At 39.9% G+C, this 24,310-nt stretch overlaps 1 protein-coding gene across 2 annotated transcripts in view; it reads left to right on the forward strand.

The window, feature by feature from the left end:
- The first annotated feature begins 1,499 nt into the window (after positions 1-1,499).
- ttc39a (tetratricopeptide repeat domain 39A) overlaps positions 1,500-24,310 on the forward strand; it is a 32,620-nt gene continuing 9,809 nt past the window's right edge. Inside the window, exons 1-14 of one of the 2 annotated variants that reach the window (XM_031307107.2) lie at positions 1,500-1,782; positions 3,025-3,075; positions 3,234-3,284; positions 3,671-3,724; positions 14,076-14,180; positions 19,600-19,731; positions 20,923-20,963; positions 21,130-21,197; positions 21,313-21,377; positions 21,539-21,638; positions 21,988-22,053; positions 23,763-23,871; positions 24,020-24,087; positions 24,180-24,239. In XM_031307107.2, the coding sequence (XP_031162967.1) occupies positions 1,730-1,782; positions 3,025-3,075; positions 3,234-3,284; positions 3,671-3,724; positions 14,076-14,180; positions 19,600-19,731; positions 20,923-20,963; positions 21,130-21,197; positions 21,313-21,377; positions 21,539-21,638; positions 21,988-22,053; positions 23,763-23,871; positions 24,020-24,087; positions 24,180-24,239 (1,023 nt within the window). In that variant the 5' untranslated portion in view covers positions 1,500-1,729. Of the gene's footprint in view, positions 1,783-3,024; positions 3,076-3,233; positions 3,285-3,670; positions 3,725-9,017; positions 9,326-14,075; positions 14,181-19,599; positions 19,732-20,922; positions 20,964-21,129; positions 21,198-21,312; positions 21,378-21,538; positions 21,639-21,987; positions 22,054-23,762; positions 23,872-24,019; positions 24,088-24,179; positions 24,240-24,310 lie in introns of those variants that run through there. The other variant, XM_031307106.2, reaches the window with a different exon arrangement.

A 24,310-nucleotide genomic window follows, 5' to 3' on the forward strand; every position in this document is an offset into this window, starting at 1 on the left:
TGTTTGTTCATCAAATCATGTTACTGTCTTAATACAGCCAGTGGTGGAAGAAGTTTTACATCCTTTACTATGCTATACCGCATTTTAAAATACTTCATTACAAGAAAAAGTCCTGCATTCAAATGTTTAGGTGAGTAAAAGCAGTGGTAGAAATCAACTAAAAACATGTACTTGTACTATAGCGAAACACATTTTTTAGGTACTTGTACTATACTTGAGTATGTCAGTTATATGCTACTTTATACTTCTAGTCCACTACATGTCAGAGAGGAATATTGTACTTTTCATTATCTAAAACACATGATTAGCTAATAGAATATGATGCACTGTTATATATTAAACTACCCAGCTGTAACTGTTTAGTTGGAAAGTAACTCAAATGAACTCCATACTGACACACATTAAAATTAGGCCTACAATGCATCTCTATTAATGTAAAAACATTATTAAAATAATGGAACACTCACATGGGTCAAAGTACATTTAGTTGATGATGAAGGCACTTCTGTACTTTTACTTATGTAATGTAAGATGTTTAATGTGGGACTTTCACTTGCAATGGAGTATTTTGACATTGTTTATTGGTGTTTTTACTTAAGTAAAGAATCTGAATGCCACCACTGAGTGAAAGTACAGACATTTTTAACAAAATATACTTATATATAAATGATATATGAATATTGTTATGTGTTTTATATTATTGGATTATTATTGAGGCAATAGATGCATTCATGTTTAAGTAGCATTTATATTGCTGGTCAATGTGAAATCAAATGTGAAACTGCAACTACTTTACATGATGCATGTACTACTGGGTAGCTCAATTTATAGCAACGCATATTTTCTACAAGCTGAAGTTAGGAAGCTGAGATTTTTTATGTAAAATCTTTATCTGCAGCGTAATTCCTAACTATAGCTGTCAGATATAGTGGAGTAAAAAGTACAGCATTTACCTCTGAAATGGAGTAGAAACAAAATAGCAAGAAAGTACCTGTTTCATAGAAAGCATATATTATGGAAATCATTAATATACATGTATTAAGATGTATAACATCTGTATTATATGGCTGTTTCAAAGTATACTTCAAAGTATACTCATCATTTTTGCTAAAATGATTGATCTCAAAAGCCCATTCTTGACATTGGAAACAGCAATTAAACAGCAGTTAAAACTCACTACAACAAAAATGTTCAAATTTTCATTTTTTCTGGGCACTTTAAGGCAAATACAGCATATAAATATAGTATTTATTATAGGGCTTATGATGAAAAAACTGTAAATCATACATTTTGGCCTTTATATTTATATACTTGCTTTATGTATTTATCTACGTGTTAGTTTATTGAAATAACATATTTGTTTGTATGTATATATATATATATATATATATATATATATATATATATATATATACATACACAGTGTGTAACTGCGTGTGTAACAGTCTATGGTGTGACCTCATAATCGGGAGGGTTTTAGGACCATGAAGCCAGGAGCTGCCGCCGCTACATTGCAGTGCATCTAAATGGGAAAGTCATTATTCGGCGATGACACCAACACACCTTTCCATGTCAGGAAGGAGAAAGACGCACAGTAGCTGGTGTGCTTTCATTTGTGTCAGTGTGAGCTCAGTGTGAGCTCCTTCTCTCCCCGTGTGTCTGTCTATCCGTGCCCGCTGTGTAAACCTGCTCTGTCCGGAATATTTTGCCGTTTCACCGGATCTGTGGAATGAGTTTTATTACCAACTGGAGACGCAGCGTGAAGAAAAATGAAAGCAAAAAGTGAGTAGAAGGGAAAACTAGAGTCCTAGCCCTGTCGGTACATGTCTGTTTTCATAGTGAGAACAGCAGTGAGAATTGAATCGCACTTTATAAGTACGTTATCTTGTCATCATATTGAGATTGTTGTTGAGGGCCACACACACACTCTCACACTCCTCTGATATGATCTGTGAAGTTCATTCCTGTGTTTCTAAACTTTGGAAAAGGCAGATGGGTAATTCTTATTATCTCACTGTAACAAAAGCTGCCACTGTTCACCATTCAGAAAAAAAGTTGTATTTGACAGGGAATTAAAGGAGCCCAACATCTAATAAATCTGTATAAAAGTGAGTCTGACCGCTGTTTGAGTCAATGGGGAAAATACCGTAGATAAGATAAGAAAAGACTGTATTTATCCCGAGAGAAATTGCTGACATACTATAGGCTACTGTAGAAGTTTGGTATGATCAATCTCTGCTGTCATTAAGTCTTTGTCAGTCAGCAGCCTGTTAGGCAACATTATTCATCATGTGGTCAAGCAGGCTTTTCCCTCTAAAAAACCCTTATTTTTTGTTATTTAGTTGTTTTGTCCCATCTCTGCAGCTGCATTCCCGAGATCATTTTTTTGCAAACTACTATGAGAAAATAAAACATAATAAATAAGTGGGAAAAAAGTGATATGTTAATATTGCTAATATGTGGAATGATGTAACCAAGTGGATCCAAATGTGGAAGTCAGGACACCCACAAGTGGTCACACAATGGATTCAAGGGGTTGCAAAATGATTACCTGCGTAGGAAAATAACTAAATTTAGCTACACCTGAACATGTTGACCTTTTCTCTCTCATCTTTGCTTTTTTTCTTGTGAAATACTGTTTTACCACTTCTAAACTTCTCTCAGAAGCTCTTAATCCATACACAATTCATTTAGTCTTGTGTTACTGCTTCATTGTTGTTGGCGTCATTATTAGTAGTCTTGTTGATTTCACATCAAGTGTAATGAATACATTTTTTGCTTTCAGCTTATTATTATATATATATAATTACTAACCTACATTTGATGTCTATTTATCCATCACATATACTGTAGCTTCCTTATGCTGGTCACAATTTTAATGTAAACTATTTCTGCCAAACTCTTTGAGTCCTCCTCAGATCTTCAGATCGGACTTCCAGTATCCTAGCCAGCACCCCTCCTCCTCTCACCATCATGAGATCCATTCTTACATTCTCTCTAAATTAACCTTTGACCTCTTCACAGGGATGCTGTGGAGGGGCAAGACATCGCTGACGGCCCAGACTCCCCAAACCGGTACGTTCACATTCTGCACGCAGGTATTTATTCTTACAGTCAAAACAATCAGCAGCGTCACAAAGAAAGCAACAAATCTTGTGAGCTCACAGTGCTAATAAAACAGTTAATAACAGAGTAATGATGCTGTCATACACAGACTGTATTTCTTTTCCCAGGTTGTCAGTCATAAACAGTCCAGAGTTGGATCCCATCTTCACAGACTTCAAGTGAGTGTCTTTGAACTGAAAACCAATGAAGGATAAGATAAAAGCATAAGATAAAAGCATATTCTGAGTTACAGTTTTTTTTTTAAATTGAATGTTTAAGTCTTTTTTGTGAAACTTGATAGTTTCCCAAGATCTGTTTCCATGTCACACTGATTTCACAGAGATTTTTTTCCCAAAACTGTCACGTTAATGTCTGCAGAAATATCCTCAACAAGTCATTGCAAAGAAATAAGTAGCCTGGGAGTGTCCACATATATCAGTGTCTGCGTTTCTATGGCTCTCACGATCATGTTCCTCAACACAATAGCTGGCCTTTCAGCTGGTTTTCATACCTTGAGATTTCCCTCTTTTCTCTAAACAGCCTTTATTTTGTTCCTCTGTTTCAGGTTACAGCTACCGGACAACAAAGATGCTCTGCAATCAACAAATCCATCAAATGGGTAAGACAGGACAGTGAACGCTGAGTGATCATAAAACAAAACTCTGATTAAGGTTGCAACAAAAAAAAATGCTCTGAGAAACCCACTGATGTCCTGCCACTTGTAAACATTCTTCTTAAAAATGTTCTTTATTTTTATTATTATTTTTTTTTTTTTTACTGTTTTGCAATCCTGTATGAGAGTGAGCTGCTGTGAACAGATTGCATATTATACAGCTGACTTTTCTGAAAAACAATTAGTGGCATGTTGAGGTAAAGGCCATCAGAAGGTCACTGGCAACTTCTCCCTGCTGTTCGACATATCAATAATTCAGACAGAGAGAGAACCTGAGAATCATCTCTCAACTCTCTCTGCAAGTTATGACTGGATAAATGTGAATTACCTACTTATCCACATTCAATAGTTTAATCCCACATTATCTGTCAAGGCATGTAAAGCATGTCAATTTATTGTGAGCCCGAGGGGATTATAGCTGTGTCTGTTTGGATCTGAGGGAGGGAACTAAAGGAAAAGAGCAAAGAAGAAGAACAAATCCAGGTTCAAGGTGCTGAATGTAGCACTTTTCCATTATATATTAATTTTTAGTTAATTAGAAAACATCCATGTGATATTTAAAGCAATAGACATTTTGGGAAATAAGCGTATTGCTTTTTTGCTGAGAGTTAGATGTGAAGATTGATACCACCTCCATAGCTGTATGCTAAATATGTAGCTACTGCTAGGAGACAGCGAGGTTAGCTTAGCATAAATACTGAAAACAGCTAGCCTGGCTCTGTCTTATGGTAACAAAATCTGCCTACCAGCCACCATAAAGCTCACTAATTTACTTGTTATATCCTGAGCTAACTGGACAAATATGAGACTGGTGCATAGGCGTGATTTCCAGGGGGGATGGGGTTGTTACAACCCTCCCAATAATCAAAACTAGCCAGTGCAACCCACCCCAAAAAACTATTATAATTTCCTTTACTTAAATAAAGGCATTTGCACCATAACTTGATGCAGAAAATGCACAAATTGATGCAGAAAAATTCACCAGAATGCAGGAAATGAAGTGTTTGATGTTAAAATTTCAAATTCTGCTCAAAAGTGGAGAGCCCCCCCAATGTTGAACCCAAAGTTACGCCCTTGGACTGGTGTCTTCCAATCTAATTCTATTTTGCAAGACAGCCAATCTCCCAAAACCCATCAGCTATCGGTCTGACAACGATTTAGCCTCTGGTGTCAATGACCAATATTTCCAAGTGGGTCTGCACAGTACGACAAGACCCTCAAAACGGTTGCAGTTGTTGCAGTTTGCTTAGGTTTAGGCGCCAAAACTACTTGGTTAGGTTTAGGGGGCGAGTCGAGCTAAATCTTTGTCAGATGATATTTGATGGATTCCGAGATTGCCGATGCATTCCGCCTCTTTTGCTCTCCACACAGACTGTTTACCAGCATACAACCAAAACCCCCTCAAACATGATTGGTCACTATTACTCTGACTACAAAGTGAAACCAGAACACTTCTGATACCGAAATCTTGTCCCGTTGCCTACAGATTCTGCATTCGTATGCAGATATCTGTTTATAGAGATTAAAAGAAAGCAAATAAACACATTTCCAAAAATTTCAAACCATTGCTTCATTAATGTGCTGTGTTGCAGTATATGGATTTGTTGCTTTATGACACAAATCAATTTCACATTTAAAGGAATTAATTCCTGCTGCATTACTTCATCGGAGAATGATAAAGAAATATGTTAACAACAGTCATTACAACACTTTTGTTCTGACACCAGTGTTTAGCACCACACATGTCTGGGATGATTTAATACTGTGTGCTGCATAAAAGCAATAGAGATTTGCAAATGATTATATTAGGTCAAAGCCTATATTGTTTGAAGCGGCAACATTTCTACAGTTATAAAGTCAAATCCAATTCTCCACCATCAGCAGCATTTCAAATCTAATTATCTCCACCGTAAACCCATGACTGTCTGTGCTCCTCACAGCACACACTTGAGAGATAGCAACAATTAAAGGGATATTTTGCCAATATTCAACTAGCTTTGTTACATAATAATGTTGGTAGTATGTGTATATGAACTATATCCTCTATCTACCAGTGCCTAGATCTCCCTACTCACAGGCCTTTCTAGGGCTGTTGCTCGAACTACAGATTGTACTTCCACATACGGACACAAATACTGTAGTATAGAAGTGGATAGAGAGAGGGAGCTGCCCCTCTCTCTCTCAAACTCAGACTGAACTCTGATGAAACTGTAAAACTAGACAGTGCTGATCAAATAGAAATCAAGACTATATTTTAGCTTACCGTTTAACTGTGTATTACATATTGCTTTCTGTGACGTGTTTGCATTACGTCACCCACCAGCGGGAACATTTATTGGTCCACTGCGGCACAGTGCATTCTGGTAGTTGTAGGTTTTCTACCTTTTTGAGTGAAAAGGAATATCACAGCTTCTTTTCTCTGTTTTCTCTGGTCATATAGCACCAATTTAAAACATGTTTGCACCATACTACTGCATAGACAGTCCAGTTTTATGGAAAGACCCTCTTTCTTTTTTTTTTTTACTACAGTCTATAAAGATAGATGGATTTCCCTTCATTCCAAAGTGCTTTGCAGTCACGAGTGCGATCTTTATGCTCTCTTGATGTTAGCAGTGATGTCAGAGTGTGTTTGTGTGTGTGTGTGTGTGTGTGTGTGTGTGTGTGTGTGTGTGTGTGTGTGTGTGTGTGTGTGTGTTTATATTTTCTATAAATCAGCAGAGGATTTCATGTTTCATGTTTCAAAAATACCAAACATTCCCTTGTTGTTAGATTCTCAGATGTTGGAATTTGCTGCTTGTCTTAGTCTCATGTGATAGTAAACCTGAATATATTTGGGTTTTGGACTGTTAGTTGGGCAAAAGAAGCAATATGATGACATCACCTCGGGCTTGAAAATAATCAATAGTTGAGTCTTTTGAGAAGAGTAAAAGCTATTTAATTAGTCTAGAATTTGAAAACCCTTGAGTTTCATTAGTTTCCAAAACACTTTCAAATGGGCTGATTGAACGCTACAATTGGCACATTTGTTGTCAGTGTTTACTCATGGTTTGTATTTCATCCTGCTTGCCACTTTTCCAAATGATTATATTAGCACTTTTCTGACATTAGATAATGGACCTTTTTTGCAGCAGACATTTTGATTTGTCACAGCAGGAAACACACAGGTGTAATTAATGCCTTTAATGACAGCTCCTAAGCTTCTCCTGTGAACCAACCTGGCAGAGCTTTGAAACTATTAAGCTAAATGGAGTGTAACCCTTATTAATTTTAATAATTACATCTGTGATTTTCATGTCAAAATGCAGTAAAAAGGGTCTATTTGTGTTTTATGTGAGAGCCGTGAGTTGCAGTTTGGGGCCCATGGGGCCCTATCTTGCACCCGGCGCAGCGCGGCACAAAGCCTGACGCAAGTGTCTTTGCTTTTTCAAGACCATCCAGCGTCCACGTTGTTTAAATAGCAAATTAACCTGCGCCCATCTTTGCGCCCATGGGCGTGCTGGTCTTACAGGGAGGTGTGTTCAGGTGAATTCTTGGCGTATTGCTATCTTGAGGCAGCGGGTAGTAATCGCACCATTGACCAACAAAAACCTGGTCTAAAGTCAATAGCCCAGCATTTTATTATTTTAACAGTGCATCAGTAAAATGCACCTATGCTTATGCACAGCGCGCGCACACTATGTTTGTTACACACATACAGGTGTGCAGCAGCACACAAACATGCAAAAGATTACAAATAAAAACATTACGGTGCAAATCCGCCATCATAATAGCAATGCGCCAAGGTACAAACGCGCCTGGCTTTTAAAGTGCTCATATTATGCTCATTTTCAAGTTCATAATTGTATTTAGAGGTTATATCAGAATAGGTTTACATGGTTTAATTTTCAAAAAACACCATATTTTTGTTGTACTGCACATTGCTGCATCTCCTCTTTTTATCCTGTGTGTTGAGCTCTCCGTTTTAGCTACAGAGTGAGACCTCTCACTTCTATTCCATCTTTGTTGGGAGTCACACATGCGCAGTACCTAGGTAAGGACTACTAGCCAGTCAGAAGCAGAGTATGAGGGCGTGCCCTGACAGTACCTAGGTAAGGACTACTACCCAGTCAGAAGCAGAGTATGAGGGCGTGCCATGCTAACAGCTAGGTGAGCATTATAACATGTGTTACAAAGTGACGCACGTTTGTCACGGAAGTAAAGGCTGGACTATAATAGAGCTGTTTGGAGCAGTTTGTGAACAGTGTTTTCTGTTGGAGATGGTAAGTGCCTTTGGGGTGGACTTTGGGCTTTTTCACTTTGTAAACCTATAACGTGCACAAAAAAGATATATAACACAATAAAGGAAAAGGGAAAACGCATAAAATGAGCACTTTAAATGCAATGGGAGATGACACTCAAACACACCTATGAATTAATGAAGATACTAAGTACAACCCTTTTGAACTATGCGCCTGGCGCACAGACCCTTTATCCATCGTCAAACTAGCAAAAGTGGATTTGGACACGCCCTCAATGCACCTGCACTTCACGTCATGCGCTTAGATTGTTAACATAGGGACCCATAAGTCCTAGCACTGTGCCAATTTTTCATTCATGATTTCACATAGGTCTTATGCATTCACAGTCTGATCTGGTGTACTGCATCTATGTCTTCTATTTCTGGACTCTCTGGTCGCTGCAGTGTTCAGTCTCTGCCACTGCAGCAGACTGGACTAGCTGAGAGTCTTACTACGCAGCAGCACTCTCTTCTTCCATCTTTTAAGCCTCACTTTCCCTCTTTCACCTATAGCAGCACAACGTTTTGTGTTGGGCATGAATTAATTACTTGTTTAATTACTCTTTATTTAACTGTCACCTTGATTTTTCTTCCTTTTGTTGTTTCACATTTTGTACACAAATCCCAAGGCCATGAAACGTGGGCCTTTAGCCCCGCCTCTGACTTTGCATTAACCAATTGGAGCAAAGACTGCAGTGGGCAGCATGACGGTGATGATCGGAAGAGGTGGGACAGGCCTTTTGTATGTATGTGTGTGTGTGTGTGTGTGTGTGTGTGTGTGTGTGTGTGTGTGTGTGTGTGTGTGTGTGTGTGTTAGAGGCAGCACAGATAGACTGTGTTGTCTAACCTCATGTGTAATAGTCATCCCAATCTTATTAAGGTCTGCTGTTGCTGCTGCAGCCTTACTCCTCCTCTTCTCTTTCTCCCTCCCTCCCTGTCTCCTTCAGTCTTCTCCCCCCCCCCCCTCTCTCTCTCTCTCTTTCACCTGACTGCCCTTCTGCTGCTGCTTCTGCTCTCGTTGCTGCTGCTGCTGCTGCTACAGAAAGAGACGTAGACGATTACACTGCACTGCTGGAAAGGCCTCAGGCTCACATTCACTTATTCAGCTTTCTCTGCTTTATCCTTCTTTCATACACACACACACACACACACACACACACACACACACACACACACACACACACACACACACACACACACACACACACACACACACACACACACTCTCGCCAGATGAAAATGTCAGAAGAGGAAGAGACTCTGTCAAACGGGTAAGCTACTTGCTGCATGTTTGGATGTCGTGTGTCATTCACTTGGCCTCTGTCAGATGCTCTTTAAGTGTTTTGTGAGTGTTCTTCTTGTGATGCTCAGGCATGTGGACAAACTCGCTCGGTTTATTATAGAAGCAGCTCGGCTCTTTTGTGTCATCATGAGGCCTCTGAAACATCTTATACCAGCTGGAACAAATGTGGTGAGAGCTATGTGAAACAGTCGATAAACTAATGCTTTGTCACTCTTGCAGGAGTGTGTGTGTGTGTGTGTGTGTGTGTGTGTGTGTGTGTGTGTGTGTGTGTGCATTCTGGGTTTCGTGAGCACATGCATGGGTGTGTATATGAACAGGGGTTGTGTGCTAAGTGGTTTTATTTGTGCATGTGTGTTTGTGTAACTCGCTGATAATGATCATCATTGTGCAAGTTGTTCTCTAGAGAAATCAACCCAGAATTTCAGCTGACTTGAAGTTCAATTAAATTATTGGGACAATGCGTGGTATGCACATCCTGAATCCAACAGACTCTCCTCATTGTGCTGGTTGTCATGCCTTTTCTTCCTTTCATACAATTGTCAATTATTCCCTCCATTTCGAGGACATTTTCCTGTACTGTGATGATCGTTGCTCACTGACTGAGAGCTGGTTTCTGTGTCCTCAGGCCTCACATTGGCTTCAAGACGTAAACCTGCCAAAGTCCTGTTATCCCATCCTAGTCTCGCATTGCCAGACCTTCCTCCACAGCGCTGCGGAGGAAGGTCTGGCTAGTCCACATAGCATTCCAGGATGGGAGAGAAACGTGCTCTGGTTTATTGGCATGTCTTTAAACCAATCACAATCGTCTTGGGCAGCGCTAGGCGCCGCATGGAGCCCCCGTGCCTCTGCAATATAGCCTTGGGAAGGAACTTGTTTTGGTGGAACGTGTACTTTCAAAAGTTGTTTTAGTCGTGCAACAGAACACTCAGGTTGGACAGATAGTCTAGCTAGCTGTCTGGATTTACCCTGCAGAGATCTGAGGAGCAGTTAACCATAGTCCTCATAAATCGACCAGAATTTAAAATTCACAAACACAACACAACACAAAGAAAGCGTAAGGTAAAAGACATCCGGCGGAATTTCCGGCGGCAACGGAGCAGTTCCGGAAGTGGAAGGTTGTGGATATAGACTAGTCGGGACCAGTTGACTCAGTTTCCAGATAAAAGGAAATGATGAAGGCATTGATTGTTCATCCTCATTAATGCTGCTGGTAACTTCTATTAGTTTACTGGTTTGATTATTAGCCTTTGCATCATCTAAACAATTTGAACAACAGGGAAGTTGATTTTTTGAGGTTAGATTCAACTTTGTTGTTCAAAACGCAGTAAGAATGCCCCTCCCCTCTCGCTGTCTTCACTATCGGGGCTTAGCGCCGCCCAGGACAGTTGTGATTGGTTTAAAGAAATGCAAACAAGACAGAGCATTTTATCCGCTATCCCAGAATAGATAGACGGTGAAGCCAGACCATACTCCATCTCTGACACAGCGCTGTGGAGATAGGTCTGGCAATGCGAGACTAAGGTGAAGGTGAAGGTCCAGGGAATGGATATAGTCAATGCAGAGTTAGCACAAGAACAGTTTGGTTTCCAAAACAAACCGGATGTTGATAGCTGTGCTTCCACACATGGCTCTGTAAGCTTCTTGTTTTAAGTAAAAGTAGTAAAAGATAGTAGGCAGTTGCTGCACCTTCATTCAACAGAAAGAAGAGTGTTGCCACAGAGTAGAGGATGCTCTGGTTGGATATATTCAGTTTTCACTGGGGGAAGATTGCGACTCTACAACATTATTCTTGAAATCAATGGCATAACACAAATACACATATACAGTCGGTTACCTTGTTTTAATATGCTCCTGGCATTATTATTAATGCTTCTGTTATTGATCCCTTAATGTGTCATTGTTTTATTGTTAGCAGGGACTTAATTATAAATGGCAACAACTAAATATATATAATATATATAAAATTTACAACACAATACTGGTTGTCTCATTTAATATTGGAGTCTAAAACTTTCCCATTAGTCTTTTTGTTTTGTTTTTTTGTGTGTGTTTTTTTTGTGTTGGAAATCTTGATTGTGAGGACACCTAAAACCTCACGCATACTTAACATTCATGTTTCTCTGACAGCAGTTGTCACTGTGATTCTCGTGTTTTTATCAGGAAGTTCAACACAGCAGTCACCCGCATGTCATTAGCCAGAGCTGCACCAGTGTGTGTGCTCCTTTATGGTGGTGTGTGTGTGTGTGTGTGTGTGTGTGTGTGTGTGTGTGTGTGTGTGTGTGTGATGAGTGTATAGTTTCTTTGTGTTTCTTATTGGCAGGAATGTAAAGTGAATGGTATTTTAGCATATTAGTCACTGCTGTTATACACATTTAGTCTTAGTTGGCTTTGCTCAGTTTCTGCTCTCCTATTCTTCTGCGCTTGTCTAATGTTTGCTGCTGAGTTAAAGAGGTAATACTGACTGACTAAATGGGGGAAAATTGTCATGGTCATGTGATCAATACAGTGTCCGGGAAGTTCAAACCACAAAACCATTGCATTTCAGGATCAACAAAATAGAAATAAGGTTCCTATTCACAAAAACAAAACATATCAATAACATAACAGACATTCTACAAAATAAACATAATCCAAATTAAAGAAATACTATGTCTTTTAGATTTACCATCAACCTAGTTCATTTGTTCAGCTCTTTATGCTGAATGTTAAAGCAACGTTGCATAACATTGGTATTTTTTGCGATTTGCAGCCCTACAGTTTCAGAGTGCAATTCACTTCTACCTCGCTGTCAAATATAGACAGCTACACGTGCATTTGTTATGATTACATTAATCATGATCAAAAACTAGCCAATCGACAACTTTGCTAACACAGCCAAACATCAAGCAAATGCACCAACCAAGACAAAGCAAGCCAGCTTATATTACTTCAATTATTATTTTATTATGACTTACTTACTTACTTACTTACTTACCAATTTAACAGCAAGAAGGCCAGTGTGTCTATTTTACAGCCTTTTATATCGCAAAGCTCTTGACAACGACTAAAATCCCATCCAAGATTTACTCTTGTCTTGGCGGCCTCTTGTTTGGTCACTCTTTCTTTTCTCTTCTTGGCTTCATCCGTCAACGTCCTCTTCAGTCTATTCACCCCTGCCATGTTGTCCATAGCGGCTGCTGAAACGGTTCCGTTGCCTGCTAGCCCATCTCAGGTTCTGGCCCGACACCGGCACTGCTCCCTGCCAGCATTCCCCCCTGCCCCGGGCCTAAAAAGCCTCCTCCCTCCAACCAGCCGTCCAAGGCTCCTGTACTAGCAGCGGAAACACCAACACTCCCCCGGTGCTCCTAGCTCCCAGCCCTGGCGGCACAGCTAATTTAGCAGTTAGCAGCAGTTAGCGTTACTTTAGCAACAAGTAAAGCTTTCTGCCCATCAGAAAACGCCGTAAATCACAGAGTGGAGGCAGACTAGCCGGAGGACATCAGAGGGGAAACCGGAAAACATTTTCTCCATTAAATATGATCCAGTTTAACCAAAATCAGTGGTGGAGCTGTAAAGTTTTAACGTTACGCACTTCTCTCGCGAGATTGGACCCGCTGCCATAGTTACATTGCAAGAACAGGCGATCAGGGCTCACAGTGTGAATGACAGAGGCACCATTCTACGTATTACAAATCAGTGTGGCATTAAAATGATTATGAAGCTATTATGTTGTTTTAAAGTAAAATAGTTACGCAATGTTGCTTTAATGTATTTTTCTTTTTTTATGCGGTTTGCTGTTTTCCCCCTAAAGTGAAGGAATAAAACAAACATTCAAACAGTTCCATTATAAGTACTACAGCGAGTGAAATCAAAGAGGAGGGAGTCTTGTGATGAAGGAAGGAGTGCATCATCAGTTTGGCCACATTATACAGATGTCACGTGAGGAGCATGTGCACTTTGTAATGAACTCCTAATACACAACATTATCAACAATCATTAGGAGTAGTTCAGACAGCTCAAAACAGTGAGTTGTATGTACAAGAGGAAACACAAGTCATTTAAGGCAGCAGCAACATCTATTCTTGTCCTTTAAAATATGATCGTGTTCTAAACTGCTCCCTGAGTGTGTACTTCTATAAAAGTGGATGGTTGTGCAAGTACTGCAATTTAAGCTGATTCACTCTGTAATGTGCAGTTTAATGCAACAACACTAACAGCAAAGCAATCTCTCGAGCCAGTTTGCTTGTCTGGCTTACCCTGCCTGTGTTTCTGTATCTCTTCGCAGTAGAGGAGTAGAAAGGGTTGAATAAAGAAGGAATGTGTAAGTAAACTGAGACAATATCAAGATCCCAGTCTGTATTGTAGGTCAGTGTTTGGAGACTGTCTTTGCTGCAGTAAATGAGATGAGGGTCACTGAGAGAGACATTTAAAGAGACTTGGGGGGGGGGTGACAGACAAGAGTAAGGTGACGTGGATCTTTTTTGGATCTTCATACAGTTTAATTTGAAAAAAGGCCTACTTAAAGAAGGTTTTAGGGAATGTGACAGTGAAATTGTATTGCACTTGACTTGACTGACTGAGCACTTGTACAATTCAAACACATTTAACAACAGTATCAATGTTCAATATTTCAAATGTAATACATTGTTCTACTTGAAAATATGAATTTTATTAATGAGATAATAATGTATTTTCAGCACTCTTTTCTCATCCAGATTGTGTTTGTTTTGGTTCTGCAGGTGCTCACGGTCAGACCTGTCGCTGGCTCTGGAGGACTGTATGGCCGCCCTGGATCTGTTCCTCAGAAACGACTTTGAGGAGGCGCAGACCCGGCTTAGATGCAGGTACGAGACCAACGTGAACCACATGCTAATACAGCTGCAGTTCTCAGCTCTGGTCGAGCTCTAACCCACCTGGCTTTGTGTGCTTTCGTGGACAAATATAAGAGTAAAACATCGAATGATATGCGTGCAAGCAACTGCATTTGTAGCATTTGTAGGTGTTTGAATGATGGATGAGTACCATTCATCTGCTTCAGTTTCAGGTTCCTGGTGTTGTGCATGTTGACTCGTGTCATGGCTTACAGGGGCACTTGAACAGAACAGAGACATCATTAATGTTATTAGTAACACCTGTGCTTTTCATACTTTGACAAGTCAAAATGTTGTCTGATATAAAAACAGACCTATAGATGTAGTGCTTTTGTTTCATTTCATTTCACTCCAATGTTAAAACTGTACATGCTTTGATGTCACCAACACGATGGTTTAGCAAAACTCTTTGCCATTGCTGAATTACCTTTGTTGATTTATTACATGATGAGAGTCTGCCTTCCTAAATGCAAGTAGATCAACATTTTGATGCTTTAAATTCCAATTTCAAAATCAATACATTTAAAGTGTGTCCTTGGCACAGTAACAGGTCAGAAACAGATAATAGTGCTCACATCAGGGAGGGATAAAGGAACTAGTGTGTTTGCTTCTGATACTGATTAGATGATTTTATGATCGGCATGCTGCTTTCAGTTACATTCACAAACACAAACTCCCTCTCCGGGCTTACACCCTCCCTCTAGTTTTGTATTCCAACACAGTGTCATCAAGTTACTCCATTGTTCACCGTTCATTCTCTCCTCTATTATCAGAAACGTTATCACCATCTATATTATTCTCCACCCTCGATCTCCTCTCTGGGGCTGCAGGCCACTCCTTAACCTAGTTTTTTCTTTTCAGTGCCAGCTTACATTGAGACAGAAGAATGGCTTCCTGTCAGCCTGTACATTCTTTTTTGTAATTTAGTACTATACGACTAGATTGACAACCATTGTGAGTTTGGTGTTGTTGTTAGGAGCCATTTTGCAAGTGTCAGAACAGTTTAAAGTGATGTAATTTGTTTAATATCTAAGCTCAGACTCCGTTATGGAAACTTATATTGCAACATTACATAAATACACTGTTGCTAAGTCTTCCCTGTTGCCATAATCATAACATGTTTTAGTATTTGAATCTGGATTTGTGAAATATTTCAACCTAAAGGAACATCTGTCTAATTTCAACCCCTTTAGCTGCTGCTTACTGAGTCTTGGCAGTCTGTCAGCTCAGCGGGTGTCCTCATTTTTGTCTTGATATTCTTCCCACAGCTCTGTGTGTGCTATCGCTGCCTCCTCCAGTTGATAAAGTGCACCTGAACAAACATAAGCTGCAAATATGATTGTGTTAGCTGTTTGAGCCCAGATGATTGGATTTGACGCATGCAGTAGGACAGTAGAGAGTCAGAAATCAGTGCAGATTGGCTAGGTATTGTTGTGTAGTGTTGTTTTACATTTGAATGCTCACAAATTGAGACAGGACTTTATTTTGTTGGGTTTTATACAAAACCCAATAACAGCCACAAACTCCTCTGATTTTTCCGGTTTGCTGCTCAGAAAAGGGTTTTGTGAGGAAGCCGATGGCTTAAGGCATCCGATTTATGTAATATTATGTAAGGAGTGATGACATCTAGTGCATTGTGAGAGAGATACTCTGAAAGACTGGATGAACAAGCAGCCCTGAGAATGTAAAAAACACCGACAGAATCTTTCCTCATTTGTCTGTCCTTTGCTTTAGTCCATGTGTGCTTTCCAATTCTCTTCTTTTTCGATCTCCTTTCCCTTTCTCCAGCTGTGCTCTGACGCAGTCAGGTGGGACAAGGTTATACTAGAGTCTCCGCAGCAAACACACACACTGAAACTAAAATACTGGAGACTTTCATCATGTGGATGCACTTTAATCAATGATATGTCCATTACTTTTACCCCTACATTCCTGTTTATGGTCAATGGCAGCTGGACCCTATTCCAACATGCATTGGGAGAAGACGGGGTTTGCCATTACATGGTTAATGCATTTATACTCATACCAATGGGCAGTTTACAATCTCAAATCATGGCTGCCAGGAGTGTGACTGTGGAAGGAAACTGCAACATACTTATATTTCCCATGGAAAAATATCTGGGAATTGAACATCAGTCCGTTTTCCAGCGAGTTAATAACTGAGCTACTTATTGTCATTATGGGGACTATTATCTTGATGCAATATTTGAATTTAGGTATTTTAGAATATTGATGGATGTTAAATCTTTTTCGATCACCTTGGTTTTAAAAGGGTCAGCTCAGAATTTGTAACATAAGTTGATTTTAATTACTCATTTGCAAGATAGAGGGGCGCCTGTACTGTAGCTCAGTTGGTAGACTGTGCCAGCCATCTATGACAAGGTTGGTAGTTACATACATTCACAGGTGTCTTTAAGCAAGACACTGATTCACTGAAACACAAATTGCACCCATGTACTATATGTCTTATGAACTGTATTAGAACTATTGAAGAAACAAAACAGTTGAGGTCTGTGAAGAGAATCTGATTTCGCTTAAGAATTTGCTTTAATATTTCTGACCAGAGGTTGTGTAGTCTGAGCTATTGCCCATGCATCAATATCACCATCAGTGAGCTACTCATACCATGTTATATAATTCTATAAGCAAAGCTATCTCTTTAAATTGCTACTCTTTTATAGGCTGTATGTTTCTCCTCTTCTGAGTCGTAGTCAAGGAGCCACTGTGGACTCAACATTGTAGAAACATGCCAGAGGTATCCAACAGCAGGCTTAGCTTTATTTGCCAGCTCTCTGTTCAAACATGCCACCAGACCAAGTACAGCCAAAACAGTGCAATCATATTCTCCCATCATGCTGCCCCATTTCTCACAGCTGTAGCAGGGAGTGGATTCAGGAGGTGCACTGTAGCAGTAGGAAGTACATATACAATACAGAAACTGACTGAGGCGTAGAGCTGAACAGTATATTTATATTATATTGACATTGTGATATGAGACTAGGTATTGTCTTCGTTTTTGTAATATCGTAATATGGCATAAGTGTTGTCTTGTCCTGGTTTTAAAGGCTGCATTACAGTAATTTGATGTAATTTTCTGAACTTACCAGACTGTTCAAGCTGTTCTATTTTTTGCATTTACCCACTTACCCACTTCGACATTTCTGATTATTATTTCTATAAAATCTCATTGTGAAAATATTTTGTGAAAGCACCAATTGTCAACCCTACAATATCGTCGAAATATCGACATTGAGGTATTTGGTCATGAATATTGTAATATTTGATTTTCTCCATATCGCCCAGCCCTACTGGGGCGCTTGCTAAGTTGTACCTGCAGCCCTTCTGTGAGTGTCAAAGTTTCAGGACTAAACACAAAGGTTATTATCTAATTTCAGAACTTAACTGCCAATGGGGGTTGCAGTAGCTCAGCCTGTAGGTAGTTGGATTGGGAAACGGAGGGTCGCTGGTTCAAGTCTGAACCCCCAACTTCCCTGTCCATCGACAGCTGCAGCCCCCTCACTCTGACATCTCTCCATTCGTGCATGTATAGGTACTGAGCGTGTGTGTGTATTTCAGGCCTGTATGTTCTAACAACAGAGTGAAAACATTGTAATTTTCCTTGCGGGATTAAAAAAATATAAATTAGTATTGTTATTAATATGTGCAACTTTCACACTGAAAACAATGATGTATTTTGACAGAAGCTGCACCTCTTGATTGAACCATGCAGAACTGAAAACAAGGCGTGCATGCACACACGTTTTTTGAGAAAGTACAAAACAGCTCTTCCTTTGGATCACGGAACATTGTGGTGAAAATATGTGGGAGATCTGGCTTCAGTGCTGTCAGACGAGTGTGAGCCTTTTTCAGATTGGATAGTCTTTAATGTCCCCTAGGGGCAATTTGGTGTCGACACAACCAATACACATCATACAATAAATAACAAAAGAGATAAATGCATACAACATACAGTAGATCATCATAATAAAATTGCAATAAGCACCAACAGAACATCAGTCCTTTGTGATAGTGTGTGTGCAATATCACTTTATTTAAAAACCCAACGGCCGAGGGAACAAAGGGCAGAGGGACTGTGTATACCCAAGCTCTGAGATGATGCTGATTGAAAAATATCTGAGTGTTGCTGTGAAATATTTGGGATTCCCAGCCACTTTCAGCACAGCTACAAGCAACTCAATTCACCTCACAGCTCTATCTTAAAAGGTTTCTCAGCTTGAGTTTGGGCTGTCGTTTTACATAAGCGTGACACAATGGAAATGTAAGGCAGGCAAATCTCTCTGAATCTCAGTCTGTACCGCCGCCTTCTCTGACTATCTGCTGTTGCTTCCTGGTTGTTACTGAGTTGGTTATGTTTACCAATTTGTCAGTGTATTAGAACTAATAATATTAATTATTAACTTAGGTGAAGAGTTGAAGCTCAGCACTCAGCTCTCTGACTATTATTAAAAATCTGATGTATTGCTTTATGTTATATCACTGACAGTCTAAAAGTTACATTGATGATACCACTTTAACCTCTTTATCAAATATATAAAGTAAAATATGAAGTTAAACAGCATTAACGCAGCAGTGTGTGTTTGTGCTCTATTGTCATGGGTTGAAAAATCTGTTTATGCAAATTTAGTTTCCACGAAAGACAACTGGTTGGAGCTCAAAGTGACATCCCAGAGGCTGGTCACATGGTCAGTCTGTGGTAAACAGCAGTGAAATGTCAGTTATGCAGACAGTCAGCATTCTTCTCTACACACCTCTGCCTTTATGTTTTACCAATGACTCTGCCCTTCTTTGTGTGTGTTTGTGCATGTGTGTCATACAATACATAGGTACATACAGAATAATATATATAAAGCTATTTAAACCAATTCCTAAAATTTAAAGTAAAGCAATTCTTTCAAAAAAATAACTGGAACAACAAGCTCTTTTAACTGGAGCTTTTAACAAGTACGTCCACTGGAAAAATGTGTGTGACATCGAACACTTTTACTCCTCCATCATTACCTGCAAGAAGCACTATTTTTAAACTCAGGGTATGACGTGACACACCAAAAAACGCAGCTATAGATAGACACGTACTATTTGTTTTTCCTGTGTAGTGCTGTGGCTTTAGTCTTACAAGTATTCAATCACACATCTCTTTAGCTGGATTGATTATCTGACTACTGCTTTTCATGTTCTGTGCCCATGCGTCTCTCAGTTGTACTGCCTGATTAAGTGACTACTGTACTAATCTTTAACTCTAATCTTAATCAAACAAAAGGGTTTTCTCTTCATCATATCTGTCAGCACACCAGATCTAAATGTTTATTATCTTTAGAAGTTAAAGATCTTGCAATATAACTGAAAGAAATATCATGTGTTGTCTTTTTTACAGAACCAAAGACAGCATGTACCACGCCCTGACCTATGCCACCATCCTGGAGATGCAGGCCATGATGACCTTTGACCCACACCACATCCAGACTGCAGGAAACACCATGAAGGAGGCCCAGGCCATCTGTCAGCGGTGAGACTTTCCTGCAACACCAGGGTGAAATAGTACCTTGATGACCAGTTGATAAACTGTGTCAGGGGATTTTTTTAGTTCCTCTTAAGTCACCTGCAGAAGTGAATTTTGTCTCGTAAAAGCCAGTCGGTCCAGAGACAAGCCGGTTTAGAAATAGAGATGACCCGATACCGATAGCAGTATCGGTATCGACTCCGATACTGCCTAAAACGCTGGTTTCAGTATCGGGAAGTCCTGGAGTTAATGCACCGATCCGTTACCACGTAATAAAGCCTTAAAGAAAATCTACGTTAAAGTAGTTTATTTATGTTCTTTTTCCGTTGTAACTGACTGTCAAACTGGATAATAAAAGAAAGTTCTGGGGCGTTCATTGTTTGTGTTTGTTCATGTTTCACAAAGAGTTAAACCTGAGCCAGGCCGACAACAAAGATAGAAATAATATCACATCCACACAGGGATAGTAGTATACAGTTGTTAAGACATAATAAAATATATTTTTTATTATTTCATTGGTATCGGATCGGTACTTGGTATTGGCCGATATGCAAGTTCAGGTATCAGTATCGGTATCGGGAAGCAAAAAATGATATCGGGCCATTATTTAGAAACAGAAAAGTTTGATTTTAGAAAATAAAACACATTTTTTTAAGTAATAAACAATGATAAAAGTGAGGTTGATCAAACATGTAGATATTTAGACGCACAATACGTGATACTGTATCTTTTGAACACTGGTTCCCATTAGTTTCATCGTACCAGAACCAGAGAACGTGCTGAGATCATCCACACTCACTGACAAAAGGAATGTGACAAATGTCTGTTACAATTACTCTCGGAGCCGCTGTCATGACTCAGAGCAGGACTAACAGTACATTTCATCAGCCCACCCAGATAAACACCCACTCTTCTTCAGACCAACACGGATCTGAAGTTAAAGCTGCAGTTTTCCTATTAAATGTTGTTACTGTAAATGTAATGCATGGTCAGCACCTTGTGGTAACTTCACCCTGCAGCAGCTCAGCATCCTGTATTTACTGGAAAGAGGCTGAGTCACTGATTTGCATAGAAACAAAATAAGCAAAAAAATGCAGGACAGTGCTATGCTGCTGAAAAATAATCCTGAAAATTTTTAGTGAAACAAACCCACTGAAAACTCATGGTTGGTATCGTGTTCTGTGCTTTCTCAATCAGGCAACGCAAGAAGTCAAGCTTCTCCAAAAGCTTCACAGAAGGTCAGTAAAGTCCTATACTGACGGGATGATCAAAATGTGTCACTGTAATTCATAAAAACAGATGGCACATGTGTGTGTGTGTGTGTGTGTGTGTGTGTGTGTGTGTGTGGGGGTTTGGCCATTACTCTCACTCAAGATAACTGTGACATAATCCTTTTCTCCTCAGAGGAACTCCATGCTGAAGTTTGCTATGCCGAGTGTCTCCTGCAGAGGGCAGCACTCACTTTCCTTCAGGTCAGGACCGAGGCAGCCTGCAACTGAATCTGCCACCACTAATACTTTCAGTTTGTTTCAACTTATTCTCTGTTTCTTTTCCTTCTCTTACTCCTGCTCTCCTGCTGTTGTTCAGGATGAAAACATGATCAGTTTCATCAAAGGAGGAATCAAAGTGAGGAACAGCTACCAGACATACAAGTGAGAATTCTAAAGTCCAGAATATCACTTTTGTTCTCTTCTGGTCGTGCTTGTGTTGTTGCCACTCTCTTAGCAGACCATGTTTTCTCCCTCTACCTCATTGCTTAGTAAAACCCTGCATTTTCCCCTCTTAATCGGCTTCCTTTATCTTTACCTCACAGAGAGCTTCACACAGTCCTCCAGTCCTCTGGATACTCTCATGGCGACAACCACGACCATTTTGAGTGTGGTGTTAAACTGGGAGTAGGAGCCTTTAATCTAGTAAGTAGAAGGCTAGTAGAAGTTTGTAATCTTGACATGAGTCAAAGAAAAGTTGTTTGGCATCATGAATTGTGGGACACAGGTCTTCCAGAAAGTATCAAGCCTGAACCAAAGTAAAAGAAGATTGAAACGTACTTGCTTGCCCTACATTTTTTTGTGATGCTTAAGATGCTCATAATTAAACGGAAGCACACAAAGAACAAAGTATGAATATATAGTAAGATCAGCTATAATCTAAAATGCAGACAAGCAGTGGGTTGTGGGTTTAGTTCTCTTTGTGCACGAGGACTCTCGTCCTGTAAGCATGCTGCTAGCCTTTCAATTGCACTGCCTTGTCTACTTCCTGCAGATGATTTCCATGTTGCCCACGCGGACGCTCAAGCTGCTGGAGATTGTCGGTTTCTCTGGTAATAAGGTGAGTTCTGCTGACAAGTAAGAGCCAGAAATGGCTGAAGGAAGGAGCAGCTGGCAGGACTAATGGGTCGAGTTAGAGATGTTTGATTTCTCTGGATTACGACTTCATATTATTTGTTGTGCTACAAGAATTGTTTTTATTTTTTGACTTTGTCACTATTGATGTGGTTTATGTAACTACTATACAAAATAATCTGAAGTGCTACGTGATGATCAGGATTCAGGTCCTGATATTGCTTGGGGTATTTTTCTAATAATTTGATTGATTTACCTTCCTGTCTTATATAGACATTTGGAGTCTCAGGAGTGCCGACATGATCTTGACACAGTGAACTTGCATACCCTGCATGTATACAGTACACTACAGTTCAAAAGGTGTGGAATCACCCAGTGATGCAGTACTTGAGTCCTGGACTCGGACTTGAGTCCTGGACGTCGCTATTGTCTGGACTCGTGACTCAACTTGAACTCGCGCACTGACGACTTGGACTTGAGGATTTATGAAATCGGACTTGAGCATTCATGAAATAGGACTCGGAACTTGGATGAAGTTTCTGACTACTTTTATGTGTAATAGGCAGTGATGAAGTACTTGAGTTCTGGACTTAGACTTGAGTCTGACTCGAGTCGCTATTCTCTGGACTCGACTCGGACTCAAACTCAGGTAATGGTGACTTGACTCGACTTGATTCAGACTCTTTGGTGACTTGGACTCGGACTCAAACACTGGGGACTAGAGACTTGACTCAGACTTGACAGTTGGTGACTCGACTACAACACTGGAATCATGATTTACTTTAATGGCTGACTACTCTATACAGTATGTTTAAAGGGGAGCCTTGGCTTAGCACTATTGGAAATGGATCACTGAATATCAGCTGAACATACTATGGACTGACAAATCACAGTTTAACCATATTCTTTCTAACCACTAGAGTTGACTGCGTGATCGAGGGTCACTTTTTGCACACATTTCTGGACTGGAAAACAAATTTAATATCCAAGGGTATTTGGGGGGAAATGGTTCCAACAGTATTCTCCTGTCATGCATCACTGTGGGGACATCGACTAAATGGAATTTGAATCATTTAATTCTTCTTCTTTTGGGCCCAAATCTGTTTTAAATGTTAATAATACATTTGGTGTCTGAATTACACAGTTTTTATCTCTGATAAAATATTTATATATATATATATATATTTATTGAAGGAAAGAAGAATACATCAACATAATAGGTGATTCCAAACTTTTGAACAGTAGTGTATGTACTTGCATATTTGGCACACAGCCAGTCTGTGACATACTGTATCTCTGTTCAGATTGGATGCCTAAAAGTACTCTGGTATACATGCAGATGCTGCTCATCATTCAGCACAAACCTAATAAGAAAACTATAATGTAGTTCTTTCCTCTGTGATTTTTCTGCACAGAACAGTTCCTAAAATTGTGTTAGTGTGTTCTGTGTGCAGCTTACACCAGGAGATCTTCCATGAAATGAGACTCAATTCAAACTTCAACTCTTTTGTGCATGTTTACGTGTGTGTGTGTGTGTGTGTGTGTGTGTGTGTGATTGTGTGTGTGTGTGTGTGTGTGTGTGTGTGTGTGTGTGTGTGTGTTTGTGTGTGTGTGTGTGTGTGTGTGTGTGTGTGTGTGTGTGTGTGTGTGTGTCTGTGTGTCTGTGTGTCTATGTGTTTGTGTGTGTTCATGCAGGAATTTGGTCTCCAGCAGCTTCAGGAGGGCTCTGCAGAAAGCACATTTAGGTCCTTCCTATGTAACATGTTGCTGCTCTGTTATCACACCTTCATGAGCTTCATATTAGGTGAGCAAGGACTCACACACACACGCGCACACACACACACGCGCGCACACACACACACACACACACACACACACACACACACACACACACACACACACACACAGACCAGAAGGATCTTAGCTGGTTTTGTTCTGTTTGTGTCTCGCAGGCACTGGAGAAGGAGACGTTGAAGATGCAGAGAAACTGCTGCAGCCATATCTTAAAAAATATCCTAAGGTTTGCTATAATTAAACACTTTGGTTTTTTTTAAATTCCTGCATAATTACGAATGTTTCCAAACATACTGTGGGTGGTGTTTTATTTTCCAGGGATCCATCTTCTTGTTCTTCGCTGGTCGAATAGAGGAGATCAAAGGCAACTTGGATGGTGTGAGTGCCTGTCTTTTCTATACAAAAACAAAACACAGTCAGTCACTTTTCATGTGGAAAATCAACCCGTT

The sequence above is a fragment of the Sander lucioperca genome, chromosome 11 (genome assembly GCF_008315115.2).
Source record: "Sander lucioperca isolate FBNREF2018 chromosome 11, SLUC_FBN_1.2, whole genome shotgun sequence".
Classification (NCBI taxonomy): Eukaryota; Metazoa; Chordata; class Actinopteri; order Perciformes; family Percidae; genus Sander; species Sander lucioperca.